General features: G+C 35.7%; 1 protein-coding gene across 2 annotated transcripts in view; it reads left to right on the top strand.

The window, feature by feature from the left end:
• Positions 1-17,499, top strand: part of TAPT1 (transmembrane anterior posterior transformation 1) — a 50,762-nt gene that overhangs the window by 14,968 nt on the left and 18,295 nt on the right. For both annotated transcript variants that reach the window (XM_066185498.1, XM_066185499.1), the window contains 4 exons: positions 7,834-7,996; positions 11,789-11,924; positions 12,719-12,816; positions 12,988-13,057. In XM_066185498.1, coding sequence (XP_066041595.1) covers positions 7,834-7,996; positions 11,789-11,924; positions 12,719-12,816; positions 12,988-13,057 — 467 coding nt within the window. The remainder of the gene's footprint in view (positions 1-7,833; positions 7,997-11,788; positions 11,925-12,718; positions 12,817-12,987; positions 13,058-17,499) is intronic.

Raw genomic sequence — 17,499 nt, 5'->3', positions numbered from 1 at the left:
TAGCTGAACAATAAACCCTAGTAAAAAGGGTTTAAGTGACAGCATTTATAAAAATATTAGTGTTGCGAAAGCTTTAAAATATATGTGTGTGTATGTTACTAAGATGAAAATACCCATCTATAAAATATTTTTGCAGTGACACTGTATTCATATCTTTAAATTACTGTATATATGGCAGCAGTATTGGAAAGTTTGTATGTGTTGACTTCATAGGAGTAATTGTTTAGAGTAATCTGAATTATTTGGATGAGACTAAGTAGTCTTAACTAAAGGAACCAATTAAAATGCAGTGAATTGTATCAATAATCAAGAAAAAATCTAAAACATCTGTTGATTTTTAAAAAAACTAACAAAACGATCAGGACTCAAACAACTCTAAAAGATGATTGGAAGACCATATGTAATCAGACTAGTGAAGAATTGAGGAGCACCAGGAAGCCTGGAAGACAAAAAATAAAGAAATCGTATGACATCTTGTGACAGTTTGTGCAGTTAAGTTTAAAATAATATATTCAGAGTGCATATGGGTTGGATGCCAAAGTGACTAAGTACTCAGACAAGTGTACTTATCTTCAGATTACACAGAGTAGCGAAAGCATTGTTCATTTTGTATTGTCAGTTACTGAAAAGCATACCAGAAATAATTAAAGTGAGACCTTTTTTTAGACATTTTTGTACAGCAAAAACAAATTTCTCTTTGTCCAGGTTGCATTTCATGTTCCAAATGGTTTAGCTACTTTAAATTCAATAAGCAAGGCTTATTAAAATACCTAACACACAGTCTTGGTTTTCTTGGAAATCACCTGCTTAAGCAATTTTGTGCATTAGCTACTTGTGATTTTGAACATATTAAAGAAAAATACTGGTAAACTGTTTTCTTTTTAATAATGCTCTGCTTGATGTTGAGTGACATCAGTTGTACAGCTGTTGGAACAAAAACTAGTTTGGTGGGGTTGATACCAATACTTAGGAAGCCTTGAGCTGGTTTTCTCCTTTAATAAATTAAAGAGAAAGTACTGTGAAATCCATGCTGTTCAGTAGCAAACATTAATGACGTGACCATCTGTGTAGGCATAGCCTGTATGGATGATGGAAGCTAATGCTTGTCCACCAGTAGATGGAGACAGAACTCTTACTACTGTATAAAATGGGGATCATGGCATTTTGAGTATGATGTAAAATAAAAATACCTTGAAAATTATAGGCCGGTAACTAGCTCCTTAAGCTTTCACTTATTTAAAGAGTTTGCTTATGATGAGCACTGGTTTTCACACTAGATTTTTCTTCATTGGTTAGGTGTTTTAGGGAATTTGTGATATTAGTATGACTTAATTTTGTAACGGGATTTTTTTACAAGTGTCACAAGTCATCTTGAAAAAAAAAGGTTGTTTTTCCTAACATCCAAGTTTGTGGTTAGTGAGGATATTTGATAACATTCTAATTAGATAGTATTTTAATTTAATTTTGTAGAATAACAAAGTAATCCTTCCTAACTATTTATAAAGTAATTTGCTTGCTTTTAGCTTTCCAGAGGGAGAGGACTTATGCAGATCCAATGCCTTTCTAAACAGAGGACTTGGATTCACATTTTCTAAATTCGTTTCATGGTGGACAAACCATCAGTTGGAAAGTTTGTAACATGAGTATTAAACCTTGATTTTTATTGTGCTGTAAGAAATAGTTTTTTTTCTGTAACAGACTGATTTGCTCAGTTCCTGGTTGATATCAGTCAGTGCATTGTGGAAACTTCGCCACAGTTTGACTTTCAACTGCTTTAAATATTGCTAGATAAGCATTGAGTGTGGCATGCTTCTGCTTTTTTAACAGTTGACTGGGCTGAAACAGAAGCATGCTGTGGTGGAATAGGGAGGTATAGTAGTATGGCTTGCACATCACTTTATGTTCAAATGAATAATTAGCTTGTATATCCCCTTAAGTATGAATTTCTCTGTTCGTGGTATTTTGAGAAGTAAGGCATTGTTTCAGTGCAGATTTTCTGTCGATTAGTAGATTGATTGTAATGATAAATATAGCCAAAGGGTGAGGACTTTGAACATCTTGTTAAGTACATTCTGTAGAATGGTGAAGTCTCTGGGTTTTTTTCTGTATTGTCATAATTTGCTGGTTAACGTTACAGTGCAAGAGAGTTTCACTGTAGAGGAATGCTTGGATTTTCATTGAATTCATGCAGATTGAGGGATCATCCCACATTTAAACATTTTGATATATTCAGTGTTAGTAATAGTAAAGCAACATAAGATTTTACATAGTGGATACTAGAATGGATAAGTCCTACTCTTTAGTATTGATGTACTTGTCTATTTGAAGAAGTTTTAACATTTGATTCCTTGATAGTCTAGGCTATACAGCTAATGTGGGAACTTGAGATTTAGCATAATGAAACCACTTGTAAAATTTTGTATAAAGCATCTTAAAGAGCATGACTTAAAGCCAAAAATATTTGAAGTAGTAATGGAATAATCGTAGAATCATTGAGTGGTTTGGGTTGGAAGGGACCTTAAAGATCATTCGTTCCAGACCCCCTGCCATGGGCAGGGACACCTGCCACTAAAACAGGTCGCTCAAATAATGGCAGAAAATAATTAGGTAAGATATATATCATGTATCATATTAAGGTACATTTGAAGGACAGTCCAAATGCCATGGATCCTTTTATTTACTGGTTTGAGGTGTGAAAATTGTGAGGTAAATTATATTCAGCTACCTTTTGAAACCATGTAACATTATTTCTGGAATCTGGTAGGATATTAGAGGAACTACATCTTGGACAAAGGCTCTCGTGATACTGTCTCTCAAGAGCATAGTTCATTAAAGCCAGGCAAACGTTAATAGTTAAATCAGTTGTGCAGCATCACTGTATGCCTGGGATAGCTTTGAAGGAAAAGACTAACTGCTTTCTACAGAAAAATTCTACTGCCCACTGTTTTGTTACCTTGTTACCATAATGAACTTGTATTGCTGTAGTGCTCTTTAATTATTGTTCTCACTTCGTCACTCATGAGAAAAAAGACCCATATGTAATTTTCATGTGAAATCTTCCTCGCTGTCATACTTCATGCACAGCTCTGTATATGTGAAGTGTTTGGAAGTGAGCTAAGCTCTTTCGGCTTCTCATATCTCCATTCAATGGTTTCTAAAGTTGTACAATATCACATCACCTCAGTAATGTCTAATTACTAAAACTTGGATCCCTACTTTCAAGTGAGGTATTGAAATTACCAGCACCATGCTATGCTTTTCTTGTTTGTTTTTTGCCTTTTTGTAGTTGTCATAGCTTGGCCAATGTGAGCTTCTTAATTCTGTTTCTTTGAGATTCTGTGGTATTCGTGATGTGCATGACTACAGCAGTATGAGTTTACGTGTGATATTAATCACGAGGTCTGATAATTTAGTGCTTAAGATGTCCTGAAAGTACTTTTTAGTGTTGGTATTGAGTAGTTACTGGAGACAATTAGTAAAAACATATATTGAGAAAAATGAATGCAGGATGCTGGGATGCTGTGGCAGGCATGAAATCGCGTCAGGCTGTGTGTGTTTATATGTATTAAACGGCTTAATACAAAGGATAGGAATGATTTGTGACAAAGATTAAAACCATGTGCCTGATTGTGTACTAAAACTTCAGTGGTCAGCTCTCACTGAACACAGACTATCATTTCATTACTGCAGGCTTTGCAGTCAGTTCTGTGTATTCGGCAAAAGGTGACTAATCATTAGACGTAATCTGTTTACTTGATTTTCTTGTCTTTGTAGGAAATAATTGTCCCATTTCTATGTTATATTCAGAACCACACCTCAAAATCCTTTTTTTAAATGTTATTAATCAGAGCGGAAGATGATTCTGCTACAATAAAAATGTTTCTGTGGATTTATGGAGTTGGCATGTTTAATCTCTCTCAATTGGAAACATGTTGTAGTGGTACACTGTAGATTACTTATTTACAATATGAAAGGGTCTTTCCTAGTGTACAGTGAAAGAACAGTGGAAGACATTTTAAATGCCAGGATCTTCTTACTCTTCTTACTTTTTAGAAAACAGTTTTCTCTAGTCAATCTTTGGAGTAATCCCTTGTAATGAGTAGAGGGTTGAGATGCTGGCAGCCGTTCTGTCATCAAACTGAGGAAATTGAAACTGTGAGGATATTTTTGTGACTGAGATATCGTGGTTTAGCTCCCAGCTGACAACTAAATACCACGCAGCCACTCACTCACTCCTTCCATCTTCCACCTGTGGAGAAAGGAATTGGAAAGTTAAGGTAAAGCTCATGGGTTGAGATAAGAACAATGTAATAATTGAAACAAAAAATGCTGATAATAATACTAAATACAATAGTAATAATAGTAATGAAAAGGAGAAGGAGAGAGTCTAACAGAACCCTAAGAGAAACATTCTAAGAGAAACAAGTGTTGAGTTGTCCACCAGCCACTGCCTGGTACCCAGCCAGTCCCTGAACAGTGATAGACCCCATTCTGGGTAACTCCCCCAGTTTACGTACTGGGTGTAATGCTCTGTGGTGTGGAATATCCCTTTGGGCAGTTTGGGACATCATGTCCTGGCTACACTCTGTGCCAGCCTTCTGTGCAGCTCCTCTCTAGTAGAGCTAGAGACACTGAAAAATCCTTGACCCAGAGTAAACACTTCTTAGCAACAACCAAAAGGTTCAGTGTGTCATCAGCATTCTTACACTAAATCCATAAAAACAGCTACTAAAAATAAAAGGCACTCTGTCCCAGCCCAAACCAGGAGACCTGCTCTGAAGTTGTCAGAGCATTACTATTGGTTCTGCTTCTCATGTCAATGAGAAGCACAAGAAGTTATGAGATTGTCACGTTTAGAGCTAGGACAAGAGGACTTCACGTTTGCCAGGGGAGGTTTAGGTTGGATATTAGGAAAAATTTCTTCACCGAAATGATTGTAAAGCAGTGGAACAGGCTGCTGCTCAGGGGAGTGATGGAATCACCATTCCTGGTGGTACTTAAAAGATGCATAGACTGTGGTTTAGTGATGGACTTGGCAGTGTTAACAGGTGGACTCCATTATCCGAAAGATCTTTTCCAACCTAAATGATTCTAAAATTCTCTAAAAGCGTTATTTGAATGGGATCTGTTCTGCAAAAGTTTAATTCCTGTAAAGCACAGCAATCAAGAGTAGTTGAGCTGACTCTTTAGGGCAGCTTTTGAATTGAATCTCAGCAATAATCAAGTTTGTTCTGTACACAGCATGTTCTCAAAATCTTTTAATCTTACCAGTGTATAGGCTGCTATGTGCAAGTTTGTATGCAGCTTCATACAGAGTTAGTCTCCTGAGATAGTTTTCAGAGTTGAGACCACCTTTAGAAGAGCAGTTGTGCTCCTGGTTTTATGTAGTCTCTTCTCAGAATTTGTAGTCCCCTGTGGTGGTTGCTGAATGCATTTACATTGGCTTCTCCTGAGTTGGTTTTACTTGAGTGTAGTCATACATCTGAAAATCAACACAAGGAGAGGACTGATAGAGTTATCAGTGCAGAACATCTGCAACTTGTGACTGGTGGTTGAGCATCTTTGATGTTACTTGTAAGCCCGAAAACCTTTGATGTGGTATTTTCAGTCTGTATTGATTTGTGGACATCAAAGCATTTTCCTGTGAGAATCTTTCTGCTCTCCTTCAGAAGCTTCATAAACAGATTCCACTCACTAGTGATTTCAGTAAGAGACCATCCAATCATTAAAGTTGGTACCTTAGAGACTGTGAATGAGATTTTCAAGTGGGTGTCTCTTTTGTTCATCAGGTTTTCTCTACCAGGTACTCCCTAGTTCTCTAATGATGAGGTAGTTGTTGGTGGAAGAATGCTGATTTTCTGAGTGGTAAATTCTGATTCTCTTTTTCATGTGCTAAGGCCTGGCATTACTGTTGTGGCATAATAGTACCTTTACCACTGTATGCCAATCTGTATTTCAGAGTTTGAGTGTTGGCTGGGAAACTTGTACAGAAATGACTGAATACACTTCCAAAATGGAAGTAGATTGGAAAAAAAGGAATATGCTGTTACTCAGCATATGAACAGTAATCATAATCATGGGCTTAAGTCTTGTAAATATTTCAATAATATATAATCGTTTAAGTTAGATGTAATTAAATAAGGCAGTAAATTTTCAAAGTGTGATTTTACAGGTTGGGGAGAGTGCATTTTATTGTGTGTCATGCAAAGACAGTCATAGGCTTTTTAAGCAGTGGGCAAAAAGGACACATTCAGTTTTCTTTAATTTTTTCAATTGATATTTGCAGTTAGAATTCAGTTTGAGGACTGAAGAAAGGAAGAAAATTCACTGAGGCTTTTTGCCAAGGACTTGGGCTGAAATAAGATACAGTGTGAATATTGTTTGTTACTGGAGGACTTCTGAAAGCAAGAAGATGTCTTAGGGAGAGAAAGCCCTGTAAGCAGTTCTGGTATGCTGGACCAAGTTGAATTCCTTTATTCAGAATGTAATTGATTTTAATGCAGTTTACGCAATAAAGAGTATATAATAGAAGGAGCAGTTGCTCTCTGTTCAAAGTGCAATACTGTAAATCTGAGAGTTCTGAAAACTTTCTTGCTCATACTCCCAGGAAGAGCATGACCTATTTGCCCATTGTGGAATGTCACTGTGTGGTCCCAGGAGTGATATAATGTATGAATGTTGTTTTCAGGGCATTTTTCTGTAGAATGGAAGACAACAAAGAAACACAAAGTGTAGCATTCTGGCTGTGACTTTAATAGAATGAATGAGGTAGCAGGGATTCTTGACTTCTCTGCAGGGTCTGTAGACCTACTCCAGAGGTCATAAGTAACTGTTTGGATGTTTTTTACAAATGGTGTACATTTTTACAAGATAACTCTTAATTTTTTTTCTAAACGTAGTATCAGTTTGTGGGAACATTGCCTAATCACTGGATGAGCTACTGATTTAAGAATACAGAAACTGTAAATTCATAACTTGAATTATGCTAATTGCTTGCAACTTGTTTGAAACATTAACTTGTGTAACAGCATTTCAGTGTATTTAAAAATAAATATATTTAATAGAAATTATTTCCTCCTTTTTTGTATTTAGTTCTCAACCTTTTTATGTAATTCAAAGGCTTTTTAGCTGCTTTGCATCCTATTAATACTAAACTAAATAAACAGAGAAGTGAATATGGCCTTGCAATTTCATTATGCTTATGTATACTGTTGTGGCAATTGAGATAAAGCTATTTTCTTCCTGTAGTTTTACTAGGAAGAAATTGTGTAATGATTCCTTTAGTCTCCTGGGTTACTCAGGAAAGCTGCATTTGGTTCACAATCAACCTCCAGCTCTGATGTCAAATTGTTTGCATGTACTGCTACAGAGCTTAGAGCTAAAAGAAGATACAGAGTTTACAACCTGTTCCTCAGCATCTGGCTCATTATACTGAAATTGAAGATGACTGCTTCATTTCTTTTTGATCATAGTGAACACAATTTCTGTACCTGAGGAAGTCAAAATCATAGAACTGTGTGGAAGAGGGAAGGTAAATTAGAAACCAAAGGGCATGCATGCAGAAAGTTATTAAAAAGTGGGAGCTCTCAACAAATACAGTGTTTTAATTACAGGCATGTGGCAAGTAAGAGACTGTGATCCTGTTTGTGAGTGTGATCTGTAAATGTGTATCAAAGTCATAGTGTTGGAGTGAAGGGCAGGGGAAGGAGCACAGTAAACTGCATTAAAATATATCCATGGTGAACAGCTTCTGTAAATTCATATTGACTTAGTAACATCTGTATTTTGTGGGTACGTGACATTTAGTGGAACTTTCTGCCCTTTGTATTTCAGTGACAGACGTTTGCTACAACCTGCTCAGGTATGTGACATGCTCAAAGGAGTTATATTGGTCATCTGCTACTTCATGATGCACTATGTTGACTACTCTATGATGTACCATCTGATAAGGGGACAGTCTGTAATAAAGCTCTACATCATCTATAACATGCTTGAGGTAAGAATGTTGGCATCAGAATATGAAATATGCTTTTCTCAGACTATCTAAAATATTTTGTATCCCAGTGTTTATACTTAGAATGTGGCACATCTGATATTCTCAGTAATCTGCGCACACCTAAGATAATAAGCATAGATGCAGTGAAACAGGTTTGTGAACACTAAGGTTTTAGGTACTGTTTCATAATGCCTAATTTATGGAGCTCATTAATCAATTTCATAGCAGGAAACTTGAGAACTGGAAATGAAAGAAGTGTCTTATGAAATGCCAGGTAATGAATGAGATTTTTGAACTTGCCAAGAAAAGTAGAAGCTGTTGATTTGAAATAATAAGATCCTGAGAGAGAGCAGAGAAGGAGAATAATAGAAAACATGGGATTTGGTTTTTAATGCATCATTATGGAAATACAGCTTTCATTTTCTGCAAGGACACATATTACAGCTTTACCTCAGTCCTGACTAGGAGGCACAAGGTGAATGAATGAATGTAGTGACATGAGAAAAGAAAATTCTGTTTTGGGTGGTAAGATCACGAGAAATTCTGTCGAGAAAAAGTTTCTGTTTTGATATTAATGTAAAGTATAATATTTTTAATTGTACTTCTATCATCAGTAGTTCACAAAGTAAATAATGTTTTCATAGGCACAATCTAATCTCCATCCTGCAAATATGGGACATAGTAGGAATACAACCTCTTAAATGGACTCAGTCAGAGCTTTGTGCACAAAAGTTATTCTGCTAGGGTTCTGGGATTCCTCACTGATACATTAATCCTTGTTTGAACATCTGTTGTACCTTTGTTTGAAGACTGCTGAAAGAGGGTTGCATTCTGCAAAATCTGAATATTTTGGCAAGAAGGCATTTGTTCTTTCCTAATAAAATATGAAAATATTTCATAAGGAACACATTTGTTATAATAAGTGAAATAAATATCATACAGGCCACCTCAGTTGTTAATTCATAGGGTTTTTGTTGCCTTTTGCTGATTTTACATTTGCTGAAAAATATGTACAAATATTAAATTGGCACTGAGTTACTATGTGGATTTTAGTTGTGTGGGGAAATACTCATGCATATATAGTTCCGTAATTGATGGGAGATTATCACTTACTAAATAAATCCATGTGCTTAAAATAGTAATTTCTCTTTATTTCAAGACTACTTCAAATCACTGAGTACTGTACTTTCTCAGCTTTATGTGCTTACCACATAATTTGAAGTGATACTGCAGTGTTTGCTATAAATTGGAAGCCATGTGCCACCCTGTTTGGAATGAGGAATTTAATTACTTTGCTATGTTTGGAATAACCAAAATTGTGTTTAAACTAAGAAAAGTGCTGCATGAGTTTGTTTCTTTCAGAAAAGAGGGAAGTCTGTTACTACTCATGGTTGTTAGAAAAATTACATTAGACTTTGGATTTGGAAACAGTATTTAACTTCCATGGTCTCTTATGAAACCCAGCATGCCAAGCAGAGTGTGTGTTTTTAAGGGGCTTTTTTTACCATGACAAGTTGCAGCAATATTGGCAGAAAGTGTTCATGGTATCCCACTGAAAGACTTGGTTGATAGTCAGCTTTCAACTGTTTGAATATTGGCTTGCTTAGACTACTTTGGTGATTTTTATTAAAGGTCTTTGCTACTGATGAAAGCAATTCTTTTAAAGGAATTCTTAATATGCCCTTTTTTTAAGCAATACACTTTACATTTTTTCACAAGTTTTCAAAATAAGGAAGATCATTTTGGTCTAGTCAATCACTGAGCAGCAGAGATGTTTACAATGTCCTAGTGTTTTCGGCTGTTGGCAAGTCCAGGGCGTATTGTCCTGGACAGATATGAGGAATGCAAAATCTTCAAATTATGTGCTGAATGCTCCCAACTGACAGGCTAAGGGGAGCATTCAGCACATTTGGCTTAAATGACACTTTTCTTTTTTAGATTCAGACCCACCGGCTCCTGCTCCTTGTGAAGCCCCAGTGTGCGTTACGTTGGTGACAGCACTCACCATGGAATTCTGCTGGAGCCTGGAGCCGGCATGTAGGGTTTAGGTAAGTCCTATTTGGAAAAGCAAGCAACAATATTGTGTGGTGGGTTTTAAAATTCTCTATCCTTTCAGCAAAGAACCAAGGACTGCTTAAACAGAAAAGAAAGCAAAGCCACCATTTTATCTATTAAAACCCTCACAATATTGTGAACAAAAACTTACCAAACTCTTAAGCATTCTGCAGCTGGTGTTACTACATCAGGTGTAATTGCTCAATGGGTCATCACAATGAGCAGGAACCAAATAATGCAGACAATCTCAATTTACAAAATCAAAAAGCCGAAAACAATGCCACTGTAAATATCTCTCAAACTGTTGGGGTTGGGAGCTTCAGATTTATGCTAATTGATCAGCTCATGGCTTTGTGCATTTTATTTCATAGGTGATTCTTAGAGCACAGCACATTGTACATTTACTTGAGGCATCCTGTAAAATTTCATTTTAATTCAGTTTTCGTATTCTAGGAAACTTCATTCAGTAATAGTGTCAGAAATAAGTACAACTTTCCTCACTTCAGTATCTTTACCTTGAGAACCATTTAATTTCAAAAGTCAGGAAATTATTTGAAGTCTAGGTTTGTGTTGTCCCAAGAACTTATTTTCTATTTAGTAGAATCAATATTTGCAGGTACGTTGTGCACCTGGTTCTGTATTGCTCCATGTTGATTTAACATGTCGAAAATTGTTGTTTAACAGAAAGACACTAAGAGAAAATATTCCTTGTCTTTCGTAGGTAGAGATTATCAGTTTGTCATCTTTAACTGGTTCCATTTGATTGAGTTAGTAAGAAATGAGAGATAGCTTTTTTTTTTTAGCTAGACATGTGCCAAGTTTAGGTTTTGAAGTTCTGGTTTTGTTGCCCTCTGCAGCTTGGTTTTAAAATTACTGAACTGTAGTGTGTAGGCAGAAGAAAATGTTCTTTTTTGTAATGGTTTTCAGTTTTATGTGTTTGCTGCTGGTGTTGGGAACTGGTGGAACTCCCTGTGACCTTTCTTGCTGTGGTATTAAATTACAAGTTCAAAATGCTGTCCATATGTTATCTATCTTTGGAATTACTGCTACAGCATTCTTTTCCTGTTTGTGCATATATTCTTTGGATTATACCCCAGGTGTTTGTTGTTTTTTCAATATATTTTCTCTTTTTGGCAAACTTTCAAAAGTACTAGAGTAAAAAAACCTCTTGTTTTTGTGTTATAGTACTTTTAATTTTGAATTCTGCCTTATGCAGACATTTGCATTAAGTATATACTTCAGTATATAGAATGCAGTAGAGCCAAGTCTAATTTCAGGGGTTTTTTGTACCTGTAAGCTAATGTTCCCTGTCATCTGGAATTCACTTTTCATTGTTGGGGTTTTTTTCCTATTAAACTCCGAGAGATAGGGAAAAACATTTTAAATGGTTTTATACAACATACATACTGCTTTACCGAAGGCTGAGGTTTGAACTGTACTTGGGTGTCTTTCAGGAAAACATCTGAGATAGCAATACATGATTATTTATTCCGATTTCTGTTGCAAAGGGGATAGTAAGTTTGAAAGGAAAAATAAACTGCTTAATATACAAAAGGAACAGTATTGCTGTGAAATCCAGAGAGAAAATGGAATAACTAAGTGATCAAAAGTGATGTATATATGAAACTTTTTTTCAATTGAGCTGTACTTTTAGTTTGAACTGTTCTTGAAGTGGGCATACTCAAGTGTTGGAGAGAGAGGTAGGCAGTAAAAGGCAGTAAAGCTGTTCTTGTTTAGGTGGCTGATCGTCTGATTTCTTCATTTGGACAAGATATTTTGGATGCTCTTTATTGGACAGCTACAGAACCTAAGGAAAGAAAAAGAGCTCACATAGGTGTGATTCCTCACTTCTTCATGGCAGTGCTGTATGTCTGTATCCTTTTTCTTTGATAAATTGCAAAATTTTCTAAGTTAAATTACAGAGTAATTGCTCTGCAATATTTTATTTTAATACATCTGAAAAATTGATAGTATTCCCAAATCAGTGTTTCTTTACTTAAAAACTAATATTGCCAGCACCAGGTGCTTTAAAAAAAAGAATCCCTTCATGATGGTGTACCTATAGTAAAATGAAAAACCATAATTGGGTAGTTCATGGAAAATTTTCTTTCTGATTTGTATTCAAGTATTTTGGCTCACAGGGCCTTAAAGACAGTGGGGTTTTGTTATTTAGTGGAATGTTAAATGCATCTAGCTTGAATATGTTTTCTCTAAGTGATTGGATAAACTCACGCATATTCAGGATGCAAATGTTCTTGATGTGAAATAATCTTAGAATGAATTGATGAATCTAAAGAGATACCATAGTCCAGTAGTTTTGGTAATGAATTTAGAATTCTCACCCTCTTTCCCTATTTTCTCTGAAATCTTTAGGCTGATTCTGAATCTTTACCTCAGATTTTTTTCTTCAGATTGTGTTGATGTTTCTCAAGACTAGTGTCATTGGGTTCTTTTAGAACAAGAAGAATTAGCATCATTATTACATCTACAAAGCACTGTGCATATATTACATGTAAGTATTGTCTTGCTGTAAGTCTGGTTTACAGGGATATGGAAACTTTCTTGTTAAACTTTGAAAGCAAAGTAGGAAATCTGTGGTTCACTGCTCTTCAGTACTCTTGTGCAGTAAAGGTGTTGCAAATATTCTTCCTTAACCCTGCTATGCAGTCCTGCATGCTATTCTTATAATGGTTCAAGCAACAACCCTTAACGTGGCCTTCAACTCTCACAATAAATCACTGCTTACCATCATGATGTCCAATAATGTAAGTATGTAGCTTTATCATATAGCTACCCTAATTTGTTTCAGAATCAAATGTCTTTGTGTATCATAGATACTAAATATTAATGTTTTAAATAACATCTATTTTGATTATATTTATTGTTTATATCATTTTTATGAGTAAAAACTAACTAACTGTTTCTAAAAATTGCAGTTCGTCGAAATAAAAGGAAGTGTTTTCAAGAAGTTTGAGAAGAACAATCTTTTTCAAATGTCAAATAGTGGTATGTATAGCAGTGCTGATCAGGAGAAAATGTGAAGTGCTGTTTATTTAATTCATTAATGTATTTAATGCGATTAATGTATTTAATATTATTCTTATTATAAACATTTTACCTTGATGCATTTGAGTGTTCTGACTTGCATTCCTCATCACGCCTTTTACTGTTTGGTTCAGTAGGATGAAACTGAGATCCACTTCAAGGAACACTTACTCCTTTTATGGCAAGTTTTATTTGAGCTGCTCAAACAGCCTTCTGGCTTTGTGCTGAAATGCCCGTGCTTCCAAGTGATCAAGGCTTCTGTTTTCAAAAAACTGACTTTATAGTGTGCTGTATTAGCACAGTGGTCTCAGAAGGCATGTTGGGTGGCTGTGAGGATTGATCTTGGAATACTTCCCCCTAACCCTAAAACAGACAAAAAAACTCCAAACAAATAAAAACCCAAACAAACTAAAAAACAATGTAACAAAGTACCTGACATATGAGAGATATACCAGCGATTATTCTAATTTTTGATATGCTCTCAAGATAATAGGTAGAGGGTACTTGCGAAACATGCTTCTGGCACTTCTTAACTGTGTTGCTGCTTAGGATGAATTTTGGGAGCTCTAGTGTGTCTCATGAGGAAAAGCTGTTCAGATATCCTATGATGGAGATTCTTCCTAATACTGATATCAGCTATTTGAAATATTTATTGAATTTTTGATTTCAAAGCCAGTAGGAGTGATTGCATTTTAAGGTTGTGCTAGAGCTTCTTTGCTTGTAGTAGTTTTGTAGAATCTCAGAATGCCCTGAACTGGAAGGGACCTCAAAGACTGTCTCGTTCCAACCCCCTGCCATGGGCAGGGTCACCTTCCACTAGACCAGGTTACTCAAAGCCTCATCCACCTTGGTCTTGAGCACTCCAGGGTTGGGACATCCACAGCTTTTCTGGGCAACCTGTGCCAGTGCCTCACCACCCTCACAGTGGAGAATTTCTTCAGTGTACCTGCTTTGAATTTCCCCACTTTCATTTATACAGATGAGCAAAGAGAATATATTCTTTTCATTCCAGCTCATAGTTTTTAAACTAGATAACTCAAATGTGCATTGGGTTAAAAAAATATAGCTACTTATTTAAAAACAGACGATTCATATTTTTGTATCACAAGTTAAATTTTCAACAGGCTTTCATCAGGTTTTGAATTCTGACTGTTGATATGACCTTTGTCTAATTCATCTGCAAACTGCAATATTACATGCAAATGTTTTGTCATTCTTTGGATGAAAGACAATTTACATAAAACCTTAAATATATCACAGAAAATTATACAACAAAATATTGACACTAAATTTTAAGCTACCACATAGATGCTCTTAAACTTCCCCAGGAAGATCTTCCCACCTATGTTGATTATCTGTTTATTCTGTGATAATAGTATTATTTTTAGTTGCAAGATTTAATTACTTATATTTATAAAATCAGAGATATTTAACTTTACAATGAGAATGCTAAAAATGAAATTTACTTAAGTATTGACAGAAAACCGAGATAAGGTTTCTTAATGCAGAAAATAGTTACAACCATGCATCTAGCTCTCCTACCTAAAGATGAAGCCTTTTTCATGTTGAAATAAGCAAGGAACTGATATTAGAAATTGCTAGTAATTTCCTCCATAAAAAGAAAAGGATATCAATATTTTATTGCTGGACATTGTTATTGAAGACCCATAATAGCAAAACTGGGTTGTCCTTTATCAGTTGATGGAAGAAGTATTGCCATTCATTAAACAGTGTGGGGATGGAAGCAGTGAGTACATACATAGAAGAGTGCACTAAACAAGCTAATTTATTCCTTTCAAACAGATAGCTTTTCCTGGAACACCTTTCAGTATGGTTATAAATAGCTGTGTTTTTCTTCTCAGAGATAAATAGCAGACAGATTTTTAGTAGATCTTTTCACCTCTTTTGAATTTGAACAGATTTACTGCATCACAGCTTCAGTAAGGATGGAAAAATATTGTTTCATTTCAGGTATTCTGATCACTTTAGTATCCTTTAAATGTTTTATTTCATGCAGCTGAAATGATGGTGCATCTTGTGTTGGCATGCTATGCCAGTACTTTATCCTGCCCTGGAACTGAGACTGGTCCCGTCCTGTCAGCTGAGCTTCCATTTAGCCTTTGGAGTGTCTTGTGTGTCCTAGAATACGTTGTGGTTAAACTGCATGCCTGGGCTGAGCTAAACTTCTGAAAGGAAACACTAAATCTTGGCACTCCCATATAATTCCCACCTCTCTCTGCCTCTTCCAGGAGTTTTCTGAGGTCTGCAGTAATCTGTAGGGTAATGATGGTAGCAGTAGCTGATTAAGCTTAGACACACTGAATGGATTCCCCTTGCCCCACCTTTTCTGGGGCTCACCTCAAAATTTTACTGTTGTCAAACATATGTTTTCAATTCAGTGAAAAGGCACTGATTAGTACATGGTAGCTAAATATAGTCATTCTTGAGGGAAATAACAGGAATCTCATAGGGGCATCTGAGGAATTTCCCTGGAGTAGGTGAAACTCTCTTCTTGTTTAACATGTTAATCAAAAGAAAAATATGATGCAGCAGAAAAGATAAGCAGTGACCACAAGAGTAGATACTGTGTTCAAGGGAAGTTACTACAACTATAATTAAAAAGCAAGTTGTCTTGTGAATAGAAATGAACTGTGCAAGTTGTACTTTCTAAGACATGCCCTGTATCACATGTTGAAATACCTTGCAGAGCCCTGCCTGGCTCAAGCATCTTATGTAGTAAGACATCAGTATGGGAAGTGTCACCAAGCTGCCAGTTCAGATCTGGAAGTTGTGAAATCATTTTCACTTGGCATCATGCTCCGCACTGATTCGTGGATAGCAAACTGATGTGTGGCTGTATTATTTTTCCCAGTATTTACATTTCTGGACTTAGTGGAGTTAGTGATCATTCTCACCTTTGTATGACAATGTAAAATTCTACTGTAACAGTTAATTCACTAAGACCTCAAGACTAAAATAACCAAATCATCTACATGAAAATTAATTGAACAGGACATGAAATATACGTTAGTTAATTGTTATCTAATAAAACTAAACCTATCTTCTTTTAGGGCAGATCAGCAAAGACCTTGGGGCTTGAGATTGCAGCTACAGAATCTGGGACTTCAACCATGCTGTTCCCACAGCTTTGTCAGCTGCAGCAGAACTACTTTGCATTGTTACCCTGACTTTTACAAGGAAATTTATGCACACCCAGGCAATCTAAACACTGTGGCCATTAGAAAACACTTCTATACAGAAAATCTTTTATTTATTATATCAGGAAGAAATATTTCCCTAAATTTAAATAGTATCTTCTCTTTTTGAAATAGTTATCTGTAAACTAATTTTGTAGGGTCAGTATTAGATAACAAGGAGACCAAATTATAAAGAGAAGTTCTTTCATCATTGTTGAAAGCCCAGCATGCTGCCTTCCTTTATGCTTTTAAATGTCTTATTTTAATTTCAAGCTGTGCTCTAAATTAATTTTTTTCACAAAAGTCAATTGTACCTTATACAAAGAAGTGCATTAGATATAGTGCATTAGGTTATTTCCTTCAGTTGGTTGTTAGGCTTAAACTCTTCCTTGTTTTTTAAATCTCTTGTTTTGAAAATTTAACATATTTTTTCTGAAGTTTTAGGAACTTTATAATTCTGTACTTTTTATTCTCTGTTCTTCTTTGTTCCAAATTTATCAGTCTCTGACTTCAATCACAGTATTGAATAGCCTTTATTTTTACCTTTGGTCTTTGAGATTCAAACTGCTTTCTCATGTGGGTTTAGGTTTTTTTAATACCATTATTCTAATCAAGTTATTCCTTTTAAGGATGAGGGATTTGGGAGCAGGACTATGTTTAAGATTGGTGTGTCCTTGGTCATTCCTTGTTCAGTGTTTGATGCTTTCTTGTGCTCTGTTCACTTTTTAAGAAGTAGTTGGCACTACGGCTGTTTAGGAGTTGCTGAGATGTAAAGCAAAAGATCTTGTTTCACTTCTTACATGCTAAAATTAATAACTAGCTTTTCATCTAAACATATAAACAGTGGGATAACATGATAAAAAGTCTTTTTTTTTTCTTTCTGATTTCAGATTCCTGCATAATGTGTCAGGGAATCTGGAAAGAAAAATAGCTATGTGTTCTAAAGACTATTTACCCCACTTCAGGATCTCTGTTCCTGGGATCTCACTGTCTCTTTTAGTTACCACTGCAAAGCACCTCAGATCTTCAGGGTTCAGCAGATGGTTGGTTGGGATACTGACTAATTAATTACACTAGCCCGTACTAGATTCAGTGCTGTGCCAGGAATCTTTATTTCCAGTAACACTTGTTTCATGTCTTTTACATGCTTTCTAAAAGCAATGATACCCTCTGGCACACTGAAAATTAATTGCTGGGTATGTATTC

Source organism: Chamaea fasciata, unplaced genomic scaffold (assembly GCF_029207755.1).
Source record: "Chamaea fasciata isolate MVZ Bird 193981 ecotype frontalis unplaced genomic scaffold, bChaFas1.0.hap1 SCAF_6, whole genome shotgun sequence".
Taxonomy (NCBI): domain Eukaryota; kingdom Metazoa; phylum Chordata; class Aves; order Passeriformes; family Sylviidae; genus Chamaea; species Chamaea fasciata.
This window is presented reverse-complemented; position numbering and strand designations above follow the sequence as displayed.